Source organism: Pantherophis guttatus, chromosome 1 (genome assembly GCF_059756535.1).
Source record: "Pantherophis guttatus breed Tessera chromosome 1, ASM5975653v1, whole genome shotgun sequence".
Taxonomy (NCBI): domain Eukaryota; kingdom Metazoa; phylum Chordata; class Lepidosauria; order Squamata; family Colubridae; genus Pantherophis; species Pantherophis guttatus.
This window is the reverse complement of record NC_142063.1, coordinates 348,107,279-348,130,462: the sequence shown is the minus strand read 5'-3', so window position 1 is coordinate 348,130,462 and position 23,184 is coordinate 348,107,279. Positions and strand designations below refer to the sequence as shown.

The window sequence follows — 23,184 nt, the reverse complement described above, 5'->3', positions numbered from 1 at the left end:
CTTGCAGACGTTTCATGACCCAAACTAAGTAACGTCATCAGTGCTGGGAGAGAGCAGGGTTTGCTCGATGGCTATGCAAACCCTGTAAATGTAGCACGGTTTGCATTACCTAGGTGGGTCACGAAACGTCTGCAAGAAAACAACAAAGCTCAGAGAGCACCAAGGACCCCACAATCTTCCTCCATCTCCTCCCTCCCTTCTGCTCTGATGATGTTCTCTAGTCAGGTAATGAAACATCTGCAAGAAAACCACCAAGCTCAGAGAGCACCTCAACGGAGGAGGACCAGGACTTTGGTGAATGGAAGTCTGAATCTCATTGCTCCATCTAAGGGTCTTTTTCTCCTATAGCAACAGATTGTGATGCTGCTCAGTCGATCCAATGGCTGCCAAAATAGAAGTCTCCCCTGTATAGCAAGGGTCTCCAACCTCGGCAATTTTAAGCCTGGAGGGCTTCAACTCTGGGGAATTCTGGGAGTTGAAGTCCGCCAGGCTTAAAGTTGCCAAGGTTGGAGACCCCTGCTGTATAGCATATTGTTACTACCACAAAAGCCCTATGAAGAGATTTCAAAGTGGGTGACCCACAGGCGACAGTACTTATTCCTGTGGGCAGCAGCTCTCCCAGCCAGGATGGGATCCCTTTTCAGCACTTCCATCTCCTACCACTGGAGAAGAATCAAGGGCCTTTGGATGACAAAAGATCTACTGCTAGGCATCAGAGAAGAGCAACAAAGATGATTAGGGGACTGGAGGCTAAAACCTAGGAAGAACAGTTGCAGGAATTGGGTGTGTCTAGTCTAGTGAAAAGAAGGACTAGGAGGGACATGATAGCAGAGTTCCAATATTTGAGGGGCTGCCATAAAGAAGAGGGGGGGGCAACCTATCCTCCACAGCACCTGAAGGCAGGACAAGAAGCAATAGATGGAAGCTAACTAAGGAGGGAAGCAGCCTAGAACTAAGGAGAAATTTTCTAACAGTGAGAAAAATTAACCAGTGGAACAGCTTGCCTCCAGAACTTGTGGGTGCTTCATCACTGGAGGTTTTTAAGAAGAGACTGGACAGGCATTTCTCTGGAATGGTGTAGGGTATAGTGTCCAACCTTGGGAACTTTTAAGAGTTGTGAACTTCAACTCCTAGAATTCCCCAGCCACCATAGATCCAAGGTTGGACATCCCTGGTAGAGGGTCTCCTGCTTGCACAAGGGGATTGGAGAAGACCTCCAAGGTCAACAGAGCTCTCTTCTGTTATCCTGTCTTTCCTTGTAATCTGAAGCAGGTTACAATCCAGGTTTCCCAAAAAGAATTGAAACTTTTAGGAGTGATTCTTAAACTCATCTCCATTTCAGAAGTCCTCTCCTCACACTCATGCAGCCAACAGCGGAGGGGCACATATGCAATCCATGTTTAATATACTTCCCACAGCGCATAGACCTGGTGAACGACTGACTTATTTTTGCATATTTAAAATGTTTATTCTTCACGCTTCGTCTGGAAGGACTCCTCGCCCAGCCACTAAAGAGAGTCAACCCAATGTGTTATCAAATAATTCACCTTTGTGCCATAGTAACCTTATCTGAACAATTGTAAAAGGAGGTAAGGCCACCATAAACAGTGGAGAACTGCCAGGTGGTCAGTAGCACCTCTGGGTAAAGCCTGAAAGGGGCCCATTTAGGAGATGAAGGGACAAGGCTGGCCAAATGGACTCTAGTCCTTGGCCATCGCCTCTTAATATCCCAAAGATTGCAGAATTTACAAAATACCAGACTCCTGAGGAAATGTTTTACATGAAGGGTCCCTGGTGCTTCTCCGAGTCTGGTTGTTTTCTTGCAGATGTTTAATTACCAAACTAGGTAACATCATCAGTGCTACAAGAAGGAGGAGGACTGACAGGTCCTTGGTGCTCTCTGAGCTTGGTGGTTTTCTTGCAGACAATTCATTACCCAACTAGGCAAGAGCCTCAGTGCTGTTGTAACAGTACAATACACTGGTAGCACAGATGATGTTCCCTAGTTGGGTAATGAAATGTCTGCAAGAAAACAGCCCAGCTCACAGAGCACTAAGGACCTGTCAGTCCTCCTCCCCCCTCCCTTCTAGCATCCTCGTCATCCTCCTTCCTTCCTCATTGTCTTCCTCTCTGAAATTCCCCTTTGTAGCCCTGATGCTGTTAACTAGTTGGGTAATGAAACATCTGCAGTTAAAACCACCAAGCTCAGAAAACATCAAAGAGCCTACAGTTCAACCCTGACCTACAAATATTCTCCTTTATCAGAACTTTTTAGATAGGTTGGAGGAAACCAACAAACCACAAAGACCATTTTTAAATGCTGGATAAATATCAGAACTGGGGCGCTTGCAGCAGGTTGGAGTCAGGAGTAAACAAATGCATTCAGATGAAGAGTTATCTGTACCCGCTTAGAAGACAAAACGGCCCACACCCCGGGGTCTGTCAGAGAACAGGAAGAAACTGGAACTCCTCAGCAAGGCACTCAACTCCACAGTTTCCTTTCAAGCCCTCACACAACAGGTCTCCAAATGGCTGACCTATATTGAGAGCAGCGGAGCCAAAAAAACAAACAAACAACCCATACGGGGAAACAAAGTTAGTTCCTTAAAGGTACAGAGTGAGCAGCTAGGAAGTAGCCTCCAGGAAGAAAAGTCACAAAAATAATATGAAGTGAGGAAGCAGTAAAAGGCCAGAAGTGAAGTCGCAAAGGTGCTTTTTCAAAAGGCAACTGGACTTCGCTTTTTCCCTTCAAAGACGTTTCCCTTCTCATCCAAGAAGCTTCTTCGGTTCTTCACTTCTTCGGAACTGAAGAAGCTTCTTGGAAGAGAAGCGTTTTCAAGGGAAAAAGAAAGTTCGGTTGCCTTTGAAAAAAAGGACCTTTGGGACAACTGTGACCTGGGTGACAGAGAGTCTCCATAGACACGAAACATTCAAGTTCCTTAAACAGGGCCACTGTCTTTTTTCAAAGGAAACTGCAGCTGATTTCAAAGGTTTTGGAACTCTTCACTTGAGAGGTTATCAGTGGGAGTTCACCCAGATGGACAAGATGATTCACAAAGGCTGCAGGAGGCTTTTACAACCGGGGAAACAAATTCCGTTTGCTCTCTGCCACTATCAGCTTATTTCCTAGTTACCTGCCAAACAAAGCTCCTCTTTTTCCCTTGATGAAATTCCTTTCATTACGGAGATCCCTTTAGCAACCATCCTGACGGTGTTCCGGAAGTCTTTAGAAAGCCTGGCTTCTCTCCCAGGCCTTGGGCTAGGGCGTTTGTGGAGCCCTGGGAGGTAATTTGACGTGCAGTTTGTCCGCATGTTTAGATTCATCTCTTTAATTGTTTACCTATTTTACATCTAAGCTTGCCCAGAGTCATTCTGGAGTTGGTAACTTCTAAATCTAACCGCTTGGAAGGAATCTGTCCTTTGTAAAGCCAAGCTCACCCACAAAACGATAAACTCACTTTGGAAACAGCTGAGGAAAGTTAACGTATTTTAAAGTGCATGTTAAAAAGGGGGAAGGAATGAAGATCAATACAGCTAGAGGCAGGCAGTATTGTTAAGCTCCCCCAGTCTCATTTTTTCAAATGTGTTAAAGAGGGCTACTTCCCAAATTCCAAGCCAATGTGGCCAGTGAAGGCTGGACATCCTGGTAACTGTAGAACAACATATATGAAGGCACCAGATTGGAGGAACGGTGAAAGAAAATGAAAGAGTCAAGCATCTCCTAGCTATTTTAAATCTTTTTTATTCACCAAAGCTGTTCAAAGAATCGGTTGCGCTAATGTCGGCATGTTGGCTGCAGCAGAAAGAACAAGCCTGCACCGAACAGAAGTTTTTTAAAACACACAGTAACTTTCTCGCTAATCTCCATTAAATATAGCATGTCCCAAGAGGAAGGAACAGACTGGACATAAAATACGGGCCACAAGAGTGCAAATTCTCAAGAGATACAAAACAGGCAGGATACACCATTTATCTATTTTACCAGGCTGTTCACCGAGATTTTACAAACTCTTTTCTAAGAGTTTCCGATGTATTTTTTAAACAATGCTATGGCAACCATTGATCGCTATCTTTTGATATCTTAAAAAGGAAGCTATGGATGCTGTCTACACACGCAGGATCTTGTCTGACCAAAAGGCAGGGTCTAAATGGAGCTTGCTCCTAACTGTAATCCTTTTAGTACAAATTAATCCTTCGCCGACTATCCACAGGCTGCATCCCGGTTGCATGAAATCACAAGGGAAGTGGCCAGGTCAGCGTCAGCGAGAACATATCTAAGGCAGACAGGCCTTTCTTTGTTTGACAGGCAAGTTTTGAGTAGGTACAGTTCAGAAACAACACGGCCTATCGCACACGGAGGAAAAGACGAAGAACCGCCTTATTTTTCAGGATAGTTCCCCCCCCAAACACTGTGCCCTCTCCATTTTCCAGCAAGAGTCCATCAGTTTCCTCATGCTGAACAGCTTCTCTCCTATCTCGTGAGTAATAAAGCTTACATTTTTTTAAAGAGCTGGGAGGCAGAGCAGTTCTGATGCCAGGGCCCCAAAGCCCAACCTATAAAATTCAAGTAGAGTCCAGCACTCCCCAAACAGGGGAACAAGGCAGGGTCGCGTCAGCCCCTAATAATGGCCAGCTTCTGCCATTTTCCTTCCCTAGACTGCCTCCCCTTCCCCAACGTAAGCTAGACTCTAACGTCCGGCAGCTTACCCTCGGCTCCCAACCAGAAAACGCCTAGAGCGACAGCGGGCGAGAACGAGCGTTGTTTGAAGTCGAAGCAAGAAATGCAAAGCAAAAAATTTTATTTGCAACTGTGTAAACAATACAAGGCAACCCAGCGCCAGAGAAAGCGGGGCCCAAGTTAAACAAATGCAGAAAGAAAGCCTCCCCTGTGTGCTGCCAGTTTATATAATTTAAACAAAAACAAATGCCGGGGAAAGAGAACTAAAATGCCACCTTCAATTAAACAGCCATTTGCCTTCCGCCGAATGCAGCTCAGGGCCATCTTAAAAAAAGAGGCACGGAGTGACCATGTTAGATGGAGAGGCAGGAACCCTCCCCCCCCCCAGCTCCTCACCCGCAGCCGCCGGGAGGCAAAATGGTTGGCTGAGACGCAGCAGCGTGGCCCTGCAGAAGCCAAGGGGAGGCAAGCCTCAGTTCCGCCAATGAGAACGTCAAAGGAGGATGGGAGCCATTCCTCCAGGAGCTGCCAGGAGCCATTGAGACTCAGAGACGGTGGTCACGGCCGCTCTTTCTCTCTCTCCCTCTCTCTCTCTCATAGATGCGCTGGGGCGTAACTCTCAACCCAGACAATGGCTGGGAGGTGGCAGGGCCGGCGTCCAGCACAGGTCAGGCTGGACCATCGGTGTAACTGTCCCACAGGCCCAGAATTCAGGCTACTGTTCTCCTCCTCCTCCTCCGCTTCTCCAGCCTCCTTCCCTTTCAGGGCCGGCTGTGTCCTTCCAAAGCCTCAGATCACACCAGGCACCTTGCTGATGGGGTCATCGCCTCCTTCCTGCTGACCAGCTCAAAAACTTTCGGCCGCCTCCAATGGCGAATCTGAGGCACAGTCCGGCCCAGATTCCCAGGCAGGTGAAAGACGAGGGCTCCAGACAGGGCAAAAAAGCCACCGGAGGCTTGCTTCCCCACTGAGCCTCCCGATCCAGAGGACGCCTTGGCCTGTCGCACCGCCTTCCTTTTATGGCTGCTGCCACCGCCTCTTCCCTGCGCTCCTGCCAGCTCCGGAGGCCTGCACCACCCACCCAGCCAGCCTGCCTGCCTGCCTAGCGGTCAAAGGCACCTTCTTTCAAACCGGGCTCCCCGATCCCCAGGCTGCCAAACGCAAACAATGGGCTGAGAAACCTGCAGCCGATTTCATGGCTGGAAGAGAAGGAGGAGCCGAAAAACACCTCCGGGCTATAAACAAAAGAGCGGGCGAGGGAGGAAGCAGCCGGAGCCTGCCTGGGTCTACTTGGGAGTAGCTGGCACCCTCGTCCTCCTTTCTCCTCCTCCCAGCCAGGAGGGCCCCTGCGCAGCCTCCCTCCCTCCCTAGATGAGCCGGCTTGGCTGGGCCTGGGAGGCTGATGGGGGAAGGGGGCTTGGCCCCGCTGTCTGGCTGGCGGAAAGGGGGGGAAACACCAGGAGGGGCCCAATGGGCAAAATGGCGCTGGAGGAAAAGAGGCAGCAATCCCAGGCAGGTTGCCATGTTGTCGGCGCCCTGCCCGGCAGGGATGGGAAGTGGCCGGGATAACAGGCGGGCAGGGATAACGGACGGGCAGGGCTGGAAGGATGAGAGTAAGAAAGGAGGAGGAAGGGAAGGAAGGAAGGAGGGAGAGAGAGGGGGAGGGAGGGAAGGGAGAGGGAGGGAAGAAAGGAAAAGGAGGGAAGAAAGGAAGGGAGAGAAATATGGAGGGAAGAAAGAAGGAAGGAAAGAGGGAGGTAAAGAAAGGAAAAGGAGGGTGGATGGAAGAAAGAAAGAAAGGGAGAAAGATAGATGGAGGGAAGAAGGAGGGAAGGTGGAAAGAAGAAAGAAAGGGAGAAGGAAAAAGAGAGGAAAAGAAGGGAAAAGATGGAAGGAAGGAGGGAAGAAAAAAAGAAAGAAAGGGAGGAGGATAGAGGGAAGAAGGAAAGAAAGGAAAAGAAGGGAAAAGATGGAAGGAAGAAAGGAGGGAAGAAAGAAAGGGAGGAGGATAGATGGAGGGAAGAAGGAAAGAAAGAGGAAAAGATGGAAGGAAGAAAGGAGGGAAGAAAGAAAGGGAGGAGGACAGATGGAGGGAAGAAGGAAAGAAAGAGGAAAAGATGGAAGGAAGAAAGGAGGGAAGAAAGAAAGGGAGCAGGACAGATGGAGGGAAGAAGGAAAGAAAGAGGAAAAGATGGAAGGAAGAAAGGAGGGAAGAAAGAAAGGGAGGAGGACAGATGGAGGGAAGAAGGAAAGAAAGAGGAAAAGATGGAAGGGAGAGAGATGGAGGGAAAGAAGGAAGGCGGGAAGGAGGGAAGGAAGGAAAGGAGGCCGGGTCCCCCCTCTTTCTCTCTCACTCACCAGCACTGGAGGTGGAAGGCGGCGGGGCAGTGGTCGCAGCAGAGCAGGTCGCCGCCCTCCTTGCAGCTGTCGCAGCTGTCGTGGTTGGTGGCGCGGCCGCTGCGTCGTTGGGCGGCCGTGGCGGAGGCGGCGGGGGGCGGCTGCTGCTGGTGGTGCGGGGGGTGGTGGTGGTGGTGGTGGGCGCCGGGGGGGCCTCCGGCGTGGGGGGGCGGCGCCGGGGGGGTCCCGGAGTGCGGGTGCCCGGAGATGCCCGGCGGGGGCTGCGCGGGGGGGTTGTTGTGGTGGTGGTGATGATGGTGATGGTGGTGCTGGAAGTGGTGCGGGGGATGCCCGTCGCCCCCTCCGCCTCCTCCTCCTCGCTCCGGCCGCCGGCTCCGCTTCTCGCTCCCGCCGCCGCCGCCGTCGTCGCTCCGCGGAGGGGCCAGCAGCGCCTGGATTTGCTGCGGGGGGGGAGGGGGAGGAGGGGGGAGGGGAGAGCATCGGTCAGCCTGGCGCCTGACGGGACCCCCCCTCCCCCCACTTCCCCTCCCCCCTCCTGCCCCCCCCCGCGCTCACCTCCATGAGGCCCCCCGTGGTGTCCAGGTCGTAGACCACCGTCTTGGCCTCCATCCTCTCCCACATCCAACGGCGAGGGCCGGGCCGCAGCGCGACGCTCAAGCCGGGCCGGCGAAAGAAGCGTTTCTCGAGGCCGCGGGGGATTCGCCGCCTCCGGTTCGGCCTACCCGACGGGCCTGAGGGAGCCCCCCTCCGCCGCCGCCTCCGCCGGGACAGGCCGCGGGTCGGCTGAGGGGACGGCTGCCATGACAGGGGGCGGGGCCCGCGCTGCCTGCTTCGCCGCCGCCGCCGCTGAGGGGAAGGTCGCCCGCCGCCGCCGCCTCACACGCAGGGCCCCGCCGCCGCTGCCACAGCGCTCGTCGCGCAGGCGCACCGCCGCCTCCCCGCCGCCCCGGGAGCATGCGCGCGGCGGCGGGGCTCTGCCGCGCAGGCGCGGGGCGGCCGCACCAAAAAAAAAAAACCAACCAAAAAAAAAAAACAACACACGACGCTTCGGGTTCGCTCGGGGGAAAAGGCAGCGCTGTCGCGCATGCGCGGCGATACAGCCTCCTTCTCTCTCTCTCTCTGTGATCGCCCCCCTCCCGTTCGGCTCGTTTCCGCGCCCCTCCTTGCCCCCCCCCGCGTTCTCCTGTGTGCGCAGGCGCCGCTCCGCTTACAGGCGGCCTTGATTTGCGCACGCGCGGCCGCTCCGGCAACTATTTTTGTTTCTCTCCCAGGGTCTTTCTGCGCAAGCGCGGTCTCTCCCCCTCTTTTTTTTTTTTTTTCTTCATTCTTTCCGTTTCCCCGTTCGGTTTTGCGCATGTGCCATCCTAAGGTCTGCGCCTGCGCGGAGTGACCTTTTATATATTTTTGTTTTTAAAAAAATCCTCAATTGCAAACGTACTATAGTCATGACTTAAAATGACTTATTTTAATAAATAACGCGGGCTAATAACTACGCGAGGAGCATTTTACTCCTTCCCTATTTTTTAATGGGCGCAGGTGCTCCGTTGCGCATGCGCGGGACCTGCATTCTGTACCAGGCGGGCGGTCGGAGTCACGGGAGGTGGGTCCCTTGCGCATGCGCGGAAAGGGCCAGTAGGCGAGTCTGCGCACTACCGGCGAGCAGGACTGCGAAGGGAAAGGGGAGCAGTTCTTTTGTTCGCACGCCGAATATGCCGGTTCTGCAAAGGGCTCTTCTTTGCAGCAGCGGAGCGGTGCTACGACAACCCAGCAGTGTAGTCCAAGGCATTTCCCATTATACCACCGAAGAATGGCGGACTCATTCTCTGGGGTCGCAGGCTGGAATTGGGGAGGGGGTCCTCCCTTGGGGCCCCTTGTCTGCTCCTGGTGGTGGTGGGAGCCCTGGGGGTGCATTGCATTGGCAGAAAGTGGAACAGGACATTTCTTTTGGGGGGGGCAGCGGATGGAAGGGGTGGCACTTTTGGGGAGCACAAGGCGGGAGGAGCCAGAGGACAGGGGGCGCTGGGGGTTCCCATGCCACCCTGGGCATTAGAGATGCGGGTGTGGGGGGGTGATTTTGTTCTTTGCAGAAAAGCTGGGATAGTTTGCAGAATGTCACGCCTCTGCAGAAGGCATCCAGTGCTGGACTGTCTCCCTGTTTGGGTGGGGGGCACAAAAGATTGCCCACTGTAGGTGGTCTCTGAGCTGGGTTGTTTTCTGCTAATTGTGGAGATAGTGGAATAGGAATAGAATTAGGGATGGGGATAGGATAGAATGGAATAGAATAGAATAGAATGGAATAGAAAAATAGGATAGGATAGGATAGGGACCTGGGAGGTCTTCTAGTCCAGCCCACTGCTCAAGCAGGAGAACCAATGCAGAAAACTCCAGCAACCTCCTCTTCAAGGAGAGAAGCAACCTAGAACAGGGGTCTCCAATCTTAGCAAACTTTAAGCCTGGCGGACTTCAACTCCCAGAATTCCCCAGCCAGCAAAGCTGAAGTCCGCCAGGCTTAAAGTTGCCAAGGTTGGAGACCCCTGACTTAGAACGAAGGAGAAATTTCCTGACAGGGAGAACAATTCACCCGTGGAACAACAACCTGCCTCCAGAAGTTGTGGGGGCTCCAACACTGGAAGTTTGTAAGACGAGATTGGACGACCATTGGTCTGAAATGGTACAGGATTTCCTGCCTAAGCAGGGGAGGGGGGGTTGGAGTTAGAATAGAATAGAGCTGGAAGGGACCTTGGAGGTCTTCTAGTCCAGCCCTCTGCTCAAGCAAGATAACCTATAGTATTTCAAATAAGTGGCTGTCCAGTCTCTTTTTAAAAACCTCCAGTGATGGAGCACCCACACTTCTGGTGGCAAGCTGTTCCACTGACTGTTCTCACTGTTAGGAAGTTTCTCCTTAATTCCAGGTTGCTTCTCTCTTTGGTTAGTTTCCATCCATTGCTTCTTGTCTTGCTTTCCGGTGCTTTGAAAAATAAATTGACCCCCAACTCTTCTTTGTGGCATCCCCTCAAATACTGGAATGCTGGTATCATGTCCCCCCCTAGTCCTTCTCTTCTCTAGACTGGCCAAACCCAAATCCCGCAACTGTTCTTCACATATTTTATTCTCCCCTCTTTTTTGTGGCAGCCCCTCAAATATTAGAACACTGCTATTTATTTATTTATTTATTATATTTCTATACCGCCTTTCTCCCGTAGGACTCAAGGCAGTGTACAGTCAAGAAAAATATAGATACACAAACATCATAAAATTGCTAATTAAAATTATTATTATAACACAGTTTGGCCCAATTAAATAGAACCTAAAATTAGATAATTAGACATGCTATCATGTCTTCCCTAATTCTTCTTTTCTTTAGACTAGCCCAGGGGTCTGCAGCCTTAAATAATCAAAGAGCCATTTGGCCCCTTTTCCCAGAGAAGAAAAAACGCCGGGAGCCACAAAACCTGGATGGGCGTGGCCAGCTCGATGTCACTCACTTCCACCAGTCACATGACCCCTCCTAGCCACGCCTACCCAGCCAGTCATTAGGGCAGAGAACCAGTTGTTAAAAAACACCGGGAACCACAAAATCCTTTTGACATCTCTCTCTTTCCCCTCCTTCCCTCTCTCTCTATTCAGGATATGGCATGTAAGCGATGTTTGAGCAGGGTCCGCAGGATTGTCGGGGACCCTATGCGTCCTCTTCACGACCTGTTTTCCTTGTTACCTCCTGGGAGGAGGCTTCGTGATATCCGAAGCAGAACCTCCAGATTCAGTTACAGTTTTGTTCCGTATAGCAACAACCTTGTGAACTCCTCGAGTTTCCTCTTTCCACTATGTATTTCCAAATGGATAGTGATTAATTTATATATGTAGGTCTTTGGTTATTTGGGTTTTCTCCCGCGTAAAACTGGAGGTGTCTTGGCAACGTTTCGACGAAGTCTCATTCGTCATCTTCAGGCTGGTGTCTTCGGCTTCGTGCTTCTAGGAGCAATGTGTGTGATTGCAGCTGTTTCTTCCTTTTAACTGCCAGTGGGGGTGTGAACTGATTGGTTGGGGGTTTGGCTGTGCTCTGATTGGATGGGTGTGTGTTCTGTTTAGGTGGGGGCTTGGTTGTGCTCGGGTTAGTCTGAGTAGCAGGGGGATTATATACATATAATTTATATATGTATATATATAAGTATGGGTGCAGATATCTATATATAGATGATGGATGGATAGATGGATGGATAGATGGACGGACAGATGGATAGATAGATGGATGGATAGATGGACGGACAGATGGATGGATAGATAGAATACGTGTATATGTGTATTATGTATGTGTATGGGTAGATATATATACTTTCTTTTGAGAGCAGGCAACAGAATTCCATTTTTAATGTGGGCCAATGTGCTCACAGTAAAAAAAATGACAATAAAGGTTACTTTTATCTTATTTTCTTGCAGATTTTCATCACCCAACTAGGTAATGTCATCAGTGCTAGAAGGGAGCAGGGTTTGCAGGGAGGAGGAAGAGGACGATGACTGAGGGGTCTTTAGTGCTCTCTTGAGCTTGGTGGTTTTTCTTGCAAACGTTTTATGACCCATCTAGGTAACATCATCAGTGTTGGAAGGGAGGGGAGGTTTGCCGGGAGAAGGAGGAGGGCAATGACAACGGAGCCCTTTCCTAGGCTGATGTTTCATGACCCAACTAAGTGACATCATCAGTGCCCCTTCTCGGCTCACCTGGCACCTGAGGAACCTCTCCTGTTGGCACTGGGGAGGGGGCGCAGCTCCCCCAGGTTACCCTTCCACCTTCTTTCCATCCAGACCGGGGGGGGGCCTGAATTTTGGCAGAGAGAAAGCCAGGAGTGCAACGTAGAAATAATCCCCACACGGTTCCAATCGCAGGCCACGTGGGGCTGAGGCCAGTGGTGGGATTCACCGGTTGTAACAACTGGTTCACTTTGCACGCCCTCCGGAGGCCAAAAATGAGCCCATTTCCGGACTTCTGGTACTTCCGGTAAGCCCATTTTTTTGCCCTCCCCAGGCTCCGGAGGCTTTTCCTGAGCCTCTGGGAGGGCGAAAACGGCCTCCCCCAGGCACTGGAGGCCTTCCGGAGGCCGCAAACAGGCCCGTTTCCGGACATCCGGTAGGCCAGTTTTTTGCCCTCCCAGAGCCTCTGCGCATGCCCTCCACTTACCTGGCATCCAAAATGGGCCGCGTGGACACTCCTGGGAGGGGCGGGGCAGGGTCAGCCAGTCCTTGGAACAACCGGTTCGGCGAACCAGATTAAAATTATCATCCGGTTTGCCTGAACTGGTGCGAGCCAGCTGAATCCCACCGCTCTGGTGATCCCGGTTTCAGCCTTTCTGCCCAGGGCTTCTCAGGTGGACCAAGGGAGGTGAAGACCCAGAGATACTGGCTGGGTTTTGCCCACTGCCGAGCGCCTCTCGGAGGTCCAGCTTCAGCATGTCTAAGTCCTTTTTTCTCTCCATTTTTTGGGGAGTGAGGTCCATAGCGCATTGTCCAAGGGGTGCAAACATGTTCCTGGCCACACAACCCCTGGGACCATCAAAAAGGACCACAGATATTTTTGTGGTGGTGGTTGAGAAAAGCTTTGGTTCCCTGGAATAGATAGTCAGTCCTCAACTTACAACCATTTTAGGGATTGTTTAAAATGACAATGGCACTGGGGAAAAAAAAGTGAATTATTGCAACATCCCTACGGTCGTGAAATCAAAATCTGGACACTTGGCAACCGGCTCCTCTTTATGACCGTTGCAGGGTCACGTGATCCCCTTTTGCGACCTTCCGATAAGCAAAGTCGATGGGGATTCACTTAACAACCGCATTCCTAACGGAACTGGCTGTGGCGATTCGTTTAACCGCCGTGGCGAGAAAGGTGGTCGTAGAACGGAGCAAGGACTCATTTCACAACCGCCTTGCTTCACCATGGAATTCCGGGGGCTCCGTTGTAGTTGGAAGTCCAGGCCTTCCTCTCTGGGAAATCAAAATGGCGGCCCCTGGATTCCACAACCAAAATGGCCCCCTCAGCTCCCACAATCCCCCAGTCGGCATGTTGGCTTTCATGGCCTCCGATACTTGTCCGGATCCTGTAATCCCTTCCGGAAAAGCGAGTCACCAAACCAGACCAGACTTTTTCTAAAACACCAGTTTATTCATCAAACAGTCCAAAAAAGTTGGCCCTCCCTCCCTCCCCCTCAACCCCCCAAGATTCCCCCCATTCTCCACTTGCAAAGGGGAGGGGGACGCACTCTGTAGTTAGACACTGAATGATAAAAAGCTTCCCTCCAGACCAGGGGGGGCACCAAGGGGGCTGGAGACCACCCTGGTCTTCCCCAAAGTGTCCAGCCTTCTCATAGAGAAGGGAGGGGGCGGATTTTGGAGGAGGTGGGGTGGAGGACCCCCGAGAGGAGCTTCTGCTAATCCTTCCCCTCCAGAGGGAGGGGACAAGTCTACAAAACGAGAGTAAAGGGTAGAGAGATGCAAAGGAGATGTTTGGTGAATTGTAGGGGAGGTCTAGAATGGGTGGGCTTCAGCCAGAGGGGCCCCCAAAGGCCGTGAGCTTCTGGACCTTCTCCAGGCCTGGGTCTGAAATGTATGGGTCACCAAGAGGTCCAAGCCCTTTTGTTGAGATCTGGGGGGAGGGAGGATTCCTCTTGGTGATCCAGAGATCCTTCTTTTAAGACCAGAGTTTGAAGGCCACATCTAGAAGAGTTTCTGGTGACTCCTAGGTGGCCAATCCTTGTGGAGATCCTGCTTAGAGACCTGGAAGATGGGATCATTCCTCTTGGTGACCAAGGGATCCTTCTGGATCCCTCATAAGATTGGAGGCCACGTCTTGTAGCCTTTCCTAAGGGGCCAATCCTTTGTGGAGATCCTTCTGGAGACCCGGAGGATGGGACCATCATTCCTCTCGTTGGATCTTTTGGATCCCTCCGAAGATTGGAGATAGGAAGCCATGTCTCACAGTGATCCTGACTTTTCCTTCTTAAGTGACCAGTCCCAGTCAGTGTGTGGGGAGGTGGAGTGGCTTGAGATGGAGGTTTGCTTCATGTGGGGAACCATGGGTCTCAGCTCTCAGCAGGACACCACAAGATCATCCATGATTTTAGCATGACGTATCGTCAAAAAGCTGATGAGATCCAGTTGCACATCAGCACTCCAGAATCAGATGGTGGGTATGAGGGCAATCCTGAAGAAGGCCTTAGCTGGGTCAAAGCTGGCTTAGATTAAATCCCTACAAGATCCGGCTTGATCCTTACTAAACCGTTAGCTCAGGATGGTACAAGTAGTCCTTGACTTACAACAGTTCCATTTAGTGACGGTTCGAAGTTAAAACAGACCTGAAAAAATGATTTAAGACCGTTTTTCAGGCTTACGACCGTTGTCATGTGATCAAAATTCACAGGCTTGGCAAGTGGCTCATATTTATGACGGCCACAGTGTCCTGGGGGTCACATAATCCCCTTTTGCGACCTTCTGCCAAGCAAAATCCATGGGGAAGCCAGATTCGCTTAACAACCATGACTCACTTAACAACTGCAGGGGTTCACTTAACAACTTTTTTTTTTTTTTTTTTGGGCTGTGGGCAAGAAATGTCGTAAAGTGAGGCCAAACTCACTTAGCAACTGTGTCGCTTAGCAACATAAATTTTGGGCTCAATTGTGGTCAGGTCGAGGGCTACCTATAGATAAATATTAAAAAGTGAATTTCAAATGTGTGTTGGGCAGAAAGAAGTCCTGCTGTACCCCAAAGATGATAGGAGAAGGGGGTTGAAGATGGGGGGATTGGTCTACAGACCCTTTGGCTGGGTTAGCAAACTGCCGAGGCCTGTCTTGGTGCTTAGACTGCAGGATTGCAGGCTGAGTGCCCCACTGTCAGCAGTTCAATCCTGACGGGCTTGAGGTTGATTCAGCCTTCTGTCCTTCGGAGGTCGGTAAAATGAGGACCCAGATTGTTGGGGGGGCAAGAGACTGACTCTGTAAACCGCTGAGAGAAGGCTGCAGAGCACTGTGAAGTGGTATATAAGTCTAAGGGCTATTGCTAAGGAAGGAAGGAGGGAGGGAAGGAAGGAAGGAAGGAGGGAAGTATGTAAGTAGAGAGGAAGGAGGGAGGGAAGGGAAGGAACGAAAGAAGGAATGAGGAAGACAGGGAAATGAGAAGGAAGCAAGCTGTAGTGGCACAGTTACAATGCAGTATTTCAGGCTGACTCTGCCAACTGTCAACAGTTCGATCCTAACCGGCTTGAGTTTGACTCAGCCTTCCGTCCTTCCGAGGTGGGTCAAATGAGGACCCAGATTGTTGGGGGGGAGGGGAAGAGGCTGACTCTGTAAACCGCTCAGAGGGGGCTGTAAAAGCCCCGTGAAGTGGTATATAAGTCTTAAGGGCTACTGCTGTTTCTATCTCCAGGACCAAGGGTCTCCTCCTCCTCCTCTCCTTGAGGTTCCTCAAGAGAGGTGCCTCCACCAAGGAGGGAGCTGTTTTTTTTCCACGGATGGTTGCATCTGCCGCCAAGCTCGGGTGGCTTAACGCCAACGCTGAACCTTCGTTCTGGGACCCTCCCTTTCCCCCCCTCCCACTCCTTCCTCAAGGCCTTAAAAACAACTTTGGAGCAAGGAAGGTTGGGGTTCCGTTCCAAAGGGGAGCTAAGCTTCCCTCTGGGATGCTTTGATTGAAACCAGAACCACCCATCAACCCAAACGGGATCCCGCCTTCTGCAAAGGGTGGCTTTGGTTTCCCCCAGGGATCAGTAACAGTAACAGTGAGTTGGAAGGGACCTTGGAGGTCATCTAGTCCAACCCCCTGTTCACACAGGAGACCTGTACTAGGGATTCGAACTGACGACCTTTCTGATCGACACTGAGCTCAGTGTCTTAATGGCTCTGTGCGCAGGCCAGGACCACCAAGGACCACCCCAGCCTCCTCTGTTTCTGGTTGTCCTACGACCAGGATTCCTACCTAGGGGGTCTTAAGACCAGGGACAGGAAACCCGAGGCCCATAAGCTGCATGGGACCACCGAAACCATTGCTTGTGGCCCCCAAGGAACCTCCCCCCACATCCCAGTATCCCCCAAATCGTCAGCAGAGTTTCCCCCCACTCTTGAAATGAAGGCTCTCCTTTGAGTACAAAAGCTCCAAAAAGCAAAAACCCACCAAAATTCAGCAAGCAAAGAGGCAGAAGCCCAGCCCACCCATGTGAGTGAGAAACAGCCCACCCACCCTCCTTTTTTTCTTTCTCCGCCGGGTTCCCCTCCCCTCCCCCCTCTGGACCCATCCAAGTTTGCTCAAACTGAAAACATCCTCCGCTTCATGGAAGGGACCTCAGGAGATCATCTGGTCCAACCCCCAATTCCTTCCGCCATCCTGAACGTTGATGTAAGAAAATTCTCCTTTTTGTGTGTGTGTTCCCCACGGAGGGATGGACAGCCAAAGGCCTCTTGAGATGATTCCTAGGCAGGAATGGGGAGGGGGCAATCACAACGGGGAGGGGACCGTCGGTGGAGACATACGGGACTCTTGCTGACTTCAAGCCCATCCAGTTTCTCAGTTTGCCTCTTATCACCTTTGTGGAATTTTCCTGAATTTCTCAGAGCAGCCCCCAGCCGGGGGTTTTCCAGGGGAGTTTTCCTATCTATCTATTAACCCAGTCCAAGTTGGAATTTCCCCGTGGTCCCCTTTCCATGTGTGAAGCAGGTCCGAACCTGCTTAGCTGCTTGGAGCAGTACCAACGAAGGAGCTCAGGGTTGAACTGTGGAGTCTGTGATCTCTGAGTTTGGTGGGGGTTTTTTGAAGACGTTTCATAACCCAGCCAGGTAACATCATCAGCGCTAAATTTGTGTGGAGGAGGAGGAGGAGGAAGAGACTTTGGGGTTATTGGTTCTCTCTGAGCTTGGTTGTTTTCTTACAGACGTTTCATTACCCTAGTAGGTAACATCATCAGTGCTACAAGAGAGGAGGAGGAGGAACTTCCTGAAGATGAGCAGAAGCGAAGAAGCTTCTTGGATGGGAAGCAAAAGGTCTCCAAGGAAAAACAGATCCAAGAACGTCCAGCTGTCTTTTTTGGGGGGGGAAAGCACCTTTGGGACAACTATGGCCTGAAGGATGGAGAATCCCCATAGATATTTATTCCAAAGAGGAAGCGTCCGGTTTGTGTGTGTGGGGGGGGGGGTGTCTCGCTCTAGGGAACCCTCACTGGGGCAGGCTGTTCAGGGGGTCTCATCCCGGGCTTGAAAAAGTTAGGGATCCCATTATGGTTGCTGAAGATTGTCCAGGAGGCATCTCAAGAGCTTGGTGAGGAGCATTTTTAGAGAGATCTGGAAGGAAGATGGGGGGGGGGAACATCCCAGGTGGGTCAGCAGGACAGGAGACCCTCCTGGCTGAGAAAGGGCTGGGGGCCGATGTTGCAGCTGCCGGGGGGTCCTGGAAGGGGATGCACCATCCGCCAGCAGCCCCTCGCGTGATGGTCCTCCTGGGAGGTATTTACAGGTCCTTCCTCAGTGCGGGGAGGAGCGGGGGAGCCTCCGTGATCCAGGGGGGTGGGGCCTGCCCCTCCGGCTCCCCCCTCGAGGGGCGGCTTCTGCCCTAGATGGAGACTTCATACGCTGCCGCCGGCATCTCCTGCAGAGAGAAAAGTCTGCAGAGGGTTGGGCCCTTGGAGGTCGGCCTCTCAGCCCCCCAGGAACAAGTTAAACAAGGCAGCCCCTTCCCCTAAAGCAGAGTGATTGACTCAAAGTCACCCAGCCGGATTTCATTCCTAAAGTGGAACTAGAACTCACTGACTCCTGGTAATTAACCCAAAGTCACCCAGCCAGCTTTCACACTTAAGGTGGGACTAGAACTCACAGTCTCCTAGTGATTGTCCCAAAGTCACCCAGCCGGATTTCATGCCTAAAGTGGAACTAGAACTCACCGTCACCTGGTGATTGGTCCAAAGTCACCCAGCTGGCCTTCCTGCCTAAGCCAGAACTAGAATTCACCCTCTTCTGCTTTCTAGTTCGGAGTCTTAATCACTCTAAGAAACTTGCTATGCTGGAGATGGAGGATATCTTCACGCTTTTCCCGATCCGCCTAGATGGCTGGATGGATCACCCCATGAGGTCGGATGCCAATCAATTAAGATCCACTGAGGATGGGAACGCAATCCACATTTCAAAAGGAAATGGGAATATTTTCCCAACCTGCTCTGTTGAGCCTGGCAGCCAAGGCTGATGGAAGTTGTAATCGGAGGACGCCAGGCTGAGGAGGAGAGCTTTGGCTCCCAGGTTCCCCATCTCTCAATCAATCAGAATAGATCTGGAAGGGACCCTGGAGGTCTTCTAGTCCAACCCCCTGCTCAAGCAGACCGTATACCATCTTTCTCTCTCTCTCTTCTATCTATCTATCTATCTATCTATCATCTATCTATCTATCTATCTATCTATCTATCTATCTATCTATCTATCTATCTATCTATCTATCTGTTTCTCTATCATCTCTATATATCATCTCTCCTCTCTCTTTCTCCTCTCTCCTATTTATCTATCTATCATCTCTCTCTCTCTCTCTGTTTCTCTATCATCTCTATATATCATCTCTCTCCTCTCTCTTTCTCCTCTCTCTTCTATCTATCATCTATCTATCTATCTATCTATCTATCTATCTATCTATCTATCTATCTATCTATCTATCTATCTATCATCTCTCTCTGTTTCTCTATCATCTCTATATATCATCTCTCTCCTCTCTTTCTCCTCTCTCTCTCTTCTATCATCTATCTGTTTATCTATCTATCTATCTATCTATCTATCTATCTATCTATCTATCTATCTCTTTCTCTATCATCTATATATATCATCTCTCTCTCTCTCTCTCTCTCTCTCTCTCTCTCTCTCTCTCTCTGTGTCACTCTCTCCTCTCTCTCTCTCTCTCACTCCACCCCCACCCCCACCCACCCCTATGCCTCACTCAGTGGCCCCTCCTGTCTCCCTATTTGGCGCAGCTGGGGAAGGAAGGGGCACCCACTTACTCCAGTCTCATAGGTGGGATTGTCAAAAGCCGAATCTTCAGCCATTTGGTCGTAGGATGGTGAAGCTGACAGAGGTGCCGGCAGCGAAGACTTCCCCTGATGCCTGGGCAGACAGAGAGGAGGGAGGGAAGGAGACTGGGATCAAGAGACGACGGGGGGGGAGGCTATGTCCCCCACCCCCCTCCGGTCAGCTCCCCCACCCATCCACCGCAGCTCACCTGGAAATACACAGGTAGACGGTGCCCAGGAGAAGCCCAACGACAGCCACCGGTAGGAAGACAGCAAAAGCCACGCTGGACCCTTGCAAGGGGTCCCTGGCTGGCATCACTTTGGCCACAGCTGCGGGAAGAAACGGGAGGCTCAGTTTTGGGGGCACCTGCAGGGCAGCAGAGTGGGGGGAGAGCAGGACCCCGAAAGCTCAGGCTCCTAGAGCAGGGATGTCAAACTCGATTTCATTGAGAGTCGCATCAGGGTTGTGTTTTACCTCGGAGGGCCTGGAGGGGGGGCATGGGGCATGGCTGTGATGGGTGTGGCTGGGGTGGGTGTGGCCAGGATGGACATGGCCGTGGTGGGCGTGACACGGGATACATGTCGGGGGCACCTATGGTGGCCAAGTGCTAAGGCAGGACTTCCGTGATATCCTCCCTCAATCCCATTATAATGTCCTTCCTTCCTTCCTTCCTTCCTTCCTTCCTTCCTCCCTCCCTCCCTCCCTCCCCTCCTTCCTATCACCATCCTTCCTCCCTCCCTCCCTTTCTTCCTTCCTCTCCCTTCCTTCCTCCTCCTTCCTATCACCTTCCACCCTCCTTCCCTCCATCCTTCCTTCTCTTCTTTTTCCTTCCCTATTTGTTCTCCTTTCTTCTTCCTTCCCCTATTTCCTTGCTCTCTTCCCCTCTTTCCTTTCTTTTCTTCGTCTTCCCTCTTTCCCTTTCTCCTTTCCTGACCCTTCTTGCGTGCTCAAATGCAAAAGGGGAAACATTTTTCCTTTTGTTTTGTTTTGAGTTTCGTTTGATAGCCTCCTGCCACCGAAAACAGAGCCGGCTCCATTTTTGCTAGCAGAGGCACTGCGAGCCGGTCCTTTGCGGTTTCCAGGCCAGCCCCGCAGAGGCCAGATCTAAGCACCCCGTGGGTCGGATCTGACCCACAGGCCTTGAGTTTGCGGGCCTGACTTGTAGGGCAGTCAGAAAAAGTAAGGTCGTAGCAGCCAGTTGGATGCACAGAGTTTTGATTGCACCTCGCCGTCCTGCATTCCCCCTCTGAGCAGAAGAAGGCAGCGGCCTGGGAAAAGGAAGTTTTTGGGATCCTCCCCGTCTTACCGTCCAGCTTCGGGTTGGCATGTAACTCATCGCCGGAGGCTGGAAAGGAAGCAGAGGGTGGCATTATTTATTTATTTATTTATTTATTTATTGGTTCGATTTATATGCCACCCTTATGGAGGGGCATCGCAAGCTGGCAATTCCCGGAGCGATTTTCCCAGCTGAGAAATTCTGTCTTTCCATCCCCTAGACCAGTTTTTCAACGTCGGCAACTTTAAGACGGGTGAACTTCAGTGGTGGGTTTCAAATTTTTTTACTACCGGTTCTGTGGGTGTGGCTTGGTGGGCGTGGCGTGGCTTGGTGGGCGTGGCAGGGGAAGGATACTGCAAAATCTCCATTCCCACCCTTCTCCAGGGGGAAGGATACTGCAAAATCTCCATTCCCACCTGACTCTAGGGGAAGGATACTGCAAAATCCCCATTTCCTCCCGATCAGCTGGGTTTTGGGAGGCAGAGAATAGATGGGGGCGGGGCCAGTCAGAATTTTTACTACGGGTTCTCCGAACTACTCAAAATTTCCGCTACCGGTTCTCCAGAACTGGTCAGAACCTGTTAAAACACACCTCTGGTGAACTTCAACTCCCAGAATTCCCCAGCCAGCTCTGAATTATGGGAGTTGAAGTCCACCCATCTTAAAGTTGCTGAGGTTGAGAAACACTGTGGTGGAAACCAGGTGCCCATGCTCCACTCCCATCTTGCTTGACGATTGATTGATTTAGTTTTTAAAAAATATTTTGAGCCCTCCGACTTTTTCTACAGGTGGTCCTCGACTTACGACCACAATTGAGCCCAAAATTTCTGTTGCTAAGTGAGACATTTGTTAAGTGAGTTTTGCCCCATTTTACGGGGCAAAACTTAACAATTGCTTGCCACAATTGTTAAGTGAATCACTGCAGATAATAACTTACTCAAACGGTCATTAAGCGAATCTGACTTCCCCATTGATTTTGCTTGTTAGAAGGTCGCGAAAGGGGATCACATGACCCTGGGACACTGCAACTGTCATAAGTACATGCCAGTTGCCAAGCCTCTTAATTTTGATCACATGACCATGGGGAGGTTGCAACGGTCGTAAGTGTGAAAAACGGTCCTAAGTCACTTTTTTCAGTGCCGTTGTAACTTCGGTCACTAAGTGAACTTTTGTAAATCGAGGACTGCCTGTATATAGGGAGTCCTCAACGTATGACCAGAATTAGGAGTAAAGTTTCCGTTGCTAAGCAGTTGGATGCACACAAAGCAAGGCAGTTGTTAAGTGAGTTGCACCCGATTTTATGACCTTTTCTGCCGCGGGACTTATGAAAAACACTGCAGTTGTGAAGTGTTATATATATTTAATAACTAAATAAATAACTAAAATTAAATAACTAAAATTAAATATATTAAAAAATAAACACAGGTAGTCCTCGAGTTATGACCACAAATGAGCCCAACATTGATGTTGCTAAGTGAAACATTTGTTAAGTGAGTTTTGCCCTGTTTTACCCTTTTTCTGGCCAGATCGGTTAAGCAAATCCCTGCCGTTTTTAAGTGAGTCACCCGGTTGTTAAGTGAATCTGGCTTCCCCATTGACTTTGCGGATCAGAAGGTCGCAAAAGCGGATCAGGTGTCCCCTCGGGACATTGCAACCGTCGTAAACACGAGTCAGTTGCCAAGCCTCTGAATTCTGATCACGTGTTCGTGGGGTCATAAGTGTGAAACACGGTCATAACTTTCTTTTTTCAGTGCTGTTGTAACTTTGTAATGGTCACTAAGTGAACTGTCCTATGTCGAGGTCTACCTGGAGTAGGTGGGATCTACCCACTCCGTGCAGAGGATTCCGGATAGCTGACCTTCATCCCTGACCCACCACACCCCTCCAGCCCCACGGAGACTGACCGGCTTTGCAAAGCGGGGGAGGGCTGCTCCAGTGCGACGGGTGCCCAGGCAGACATCGGAGGACGGTGCTGCCCAGCGGCAGGTAGCCGGTGGCACAGGTGAAGCGCAGGGTAGTCCCGGTTTGGTAGAGCCGTTTTTCGGGGTGCTGAGTGCTGTGTTCGGGTCCACCTGGGTTGGTGCAGGGTTCGTAGACCTCGGCTGAAAGAAGAGAATAGCAGGATTCTGTCAGGATAATGATTTAAGAACTGATCAGCAAAGTTGGCTGGGGAATTCTGGGAGTTGAAGTCCACCAGGCTTAAAGTTGCCAAGGTTGGAGACTCCTGATTTAAGAGCTGACCAGCTGCTACGATGATTCAGCAAGGCTTTTGGGCTGGTATCACTTTAAGAGCCTGTAATAAGAAGAGGTCCTATTGGGGTGTATCTCTCTCTCCGTGTGTGCTTCCGTGCTGTAATTGCTGATTGCTGTTCGTTTGAGGTCTGACTAAAGTACGTGTATGTATATATTCTTTGTAGATAAAACCACTATTTAAATACAAACCTCTGTTTACTGTATTTGCTCCTAGGTTGTCTTACATATATACTCACACTCTGACAGATTTGAAATCCTTTCTGGCCTGGTTCTGATTTTGCTCGTTGATTTTTAGTTTTTTAGACGGGCACAGGAGAAACACTTTTAAAAAACAGCGTTCCTCAACCTTACAACTTTTAAGATGCGTGGACTTTAACTCCCAGAATTCCTCTGTTGGCTGAGGAATTCTGGGAGTTGAAGTCCACACACTGTAAAGTTGTTAAGGTGAGAAATACAGGTAGTCCTCGCCTGTAGGTGTTGTGGCTCCGTTACCTGAGCCTGTGTCATCGGCAGGAGAGGACTCCGAGAGTGAAGGAGAGGAGTTGGCAAGGCCTCCCTCTCCAGGACCCTCCTCTCTGGCAATGCCTTCGGTGTCCGCCGAAGGGCAA

The 23,184-nt window shown here is 50.9% G+C and overlaps 2 protein-coding genes across 4 annotated transcripts in view; both read right to left on the bottom strand.

Moving 5' to 3' along the window:
- The window catches only part of PHF12 (PHD finger protein 12), a 51,928-nt gene extending 43,723 nt beyond the window's left edge, over positions 1-8,205 (bottom strand). The window contains exons 1-2 of one of the 2 annotated variants that reach the window (XM_060685120.2): positions 7,592-8,205; positions 7,037-7,476 (exon numbers count right to left, since the gene is read on the bottom strand). In XM_060685120.2, the coding sequence (XP_060541103.2) occupies positions 7,037-7,476; positions 7,592-7,657 (506 nt within the window). In that variant the 5' untranslated portion in view covers positions 7,658-8,205. The remainder of the gene's footprint in view (positions 1-7,036; positions 7,477-7,591) is intronic. The other variant, XM_060685119.2, reaches the window with a different exon arrangement.
- An 8,920-nt stretch (positions 8,206-17,125) lies between these two features.
- The window catches only part of SEZ6 (seizure related 6 homolog), a 115,581-nt gene continuing 109,522 nt past the window's right edge, over positions 17,126-23,184 (bottom strand). Inside the window, exons 13-17 of one of the 2 annotated variants that reach the window (XM_087890486.1) lie at positions 22,228-22,425; positions 20,354-20,392; positions 19,256-19,376; positions 19,038-19,140; positions 17,126-17,666 (exon numbers count right to left, since the gene is read on the bottom strand). In XM_087890486.1, the coding sequence (XP_087746612.1) occupies positions 17,628-17,666; positions 19,038-19,140; positions 19,256-19,376; positions 20,354-20,392; positions 22,228-22,425 (500 nt within the window). In that variant the 3' untranslated portion in view covers positions 17,126-17,627. The remainder of the gene's footprint in view (positions 17,667-19,037; positions 19,141-19,255; positions 19,377-20,353; positions 20,393-22,227; positions 22,426-23,184) is intronic. The other variant, XM_087890484.1, reaches the window with a different exon arrangement.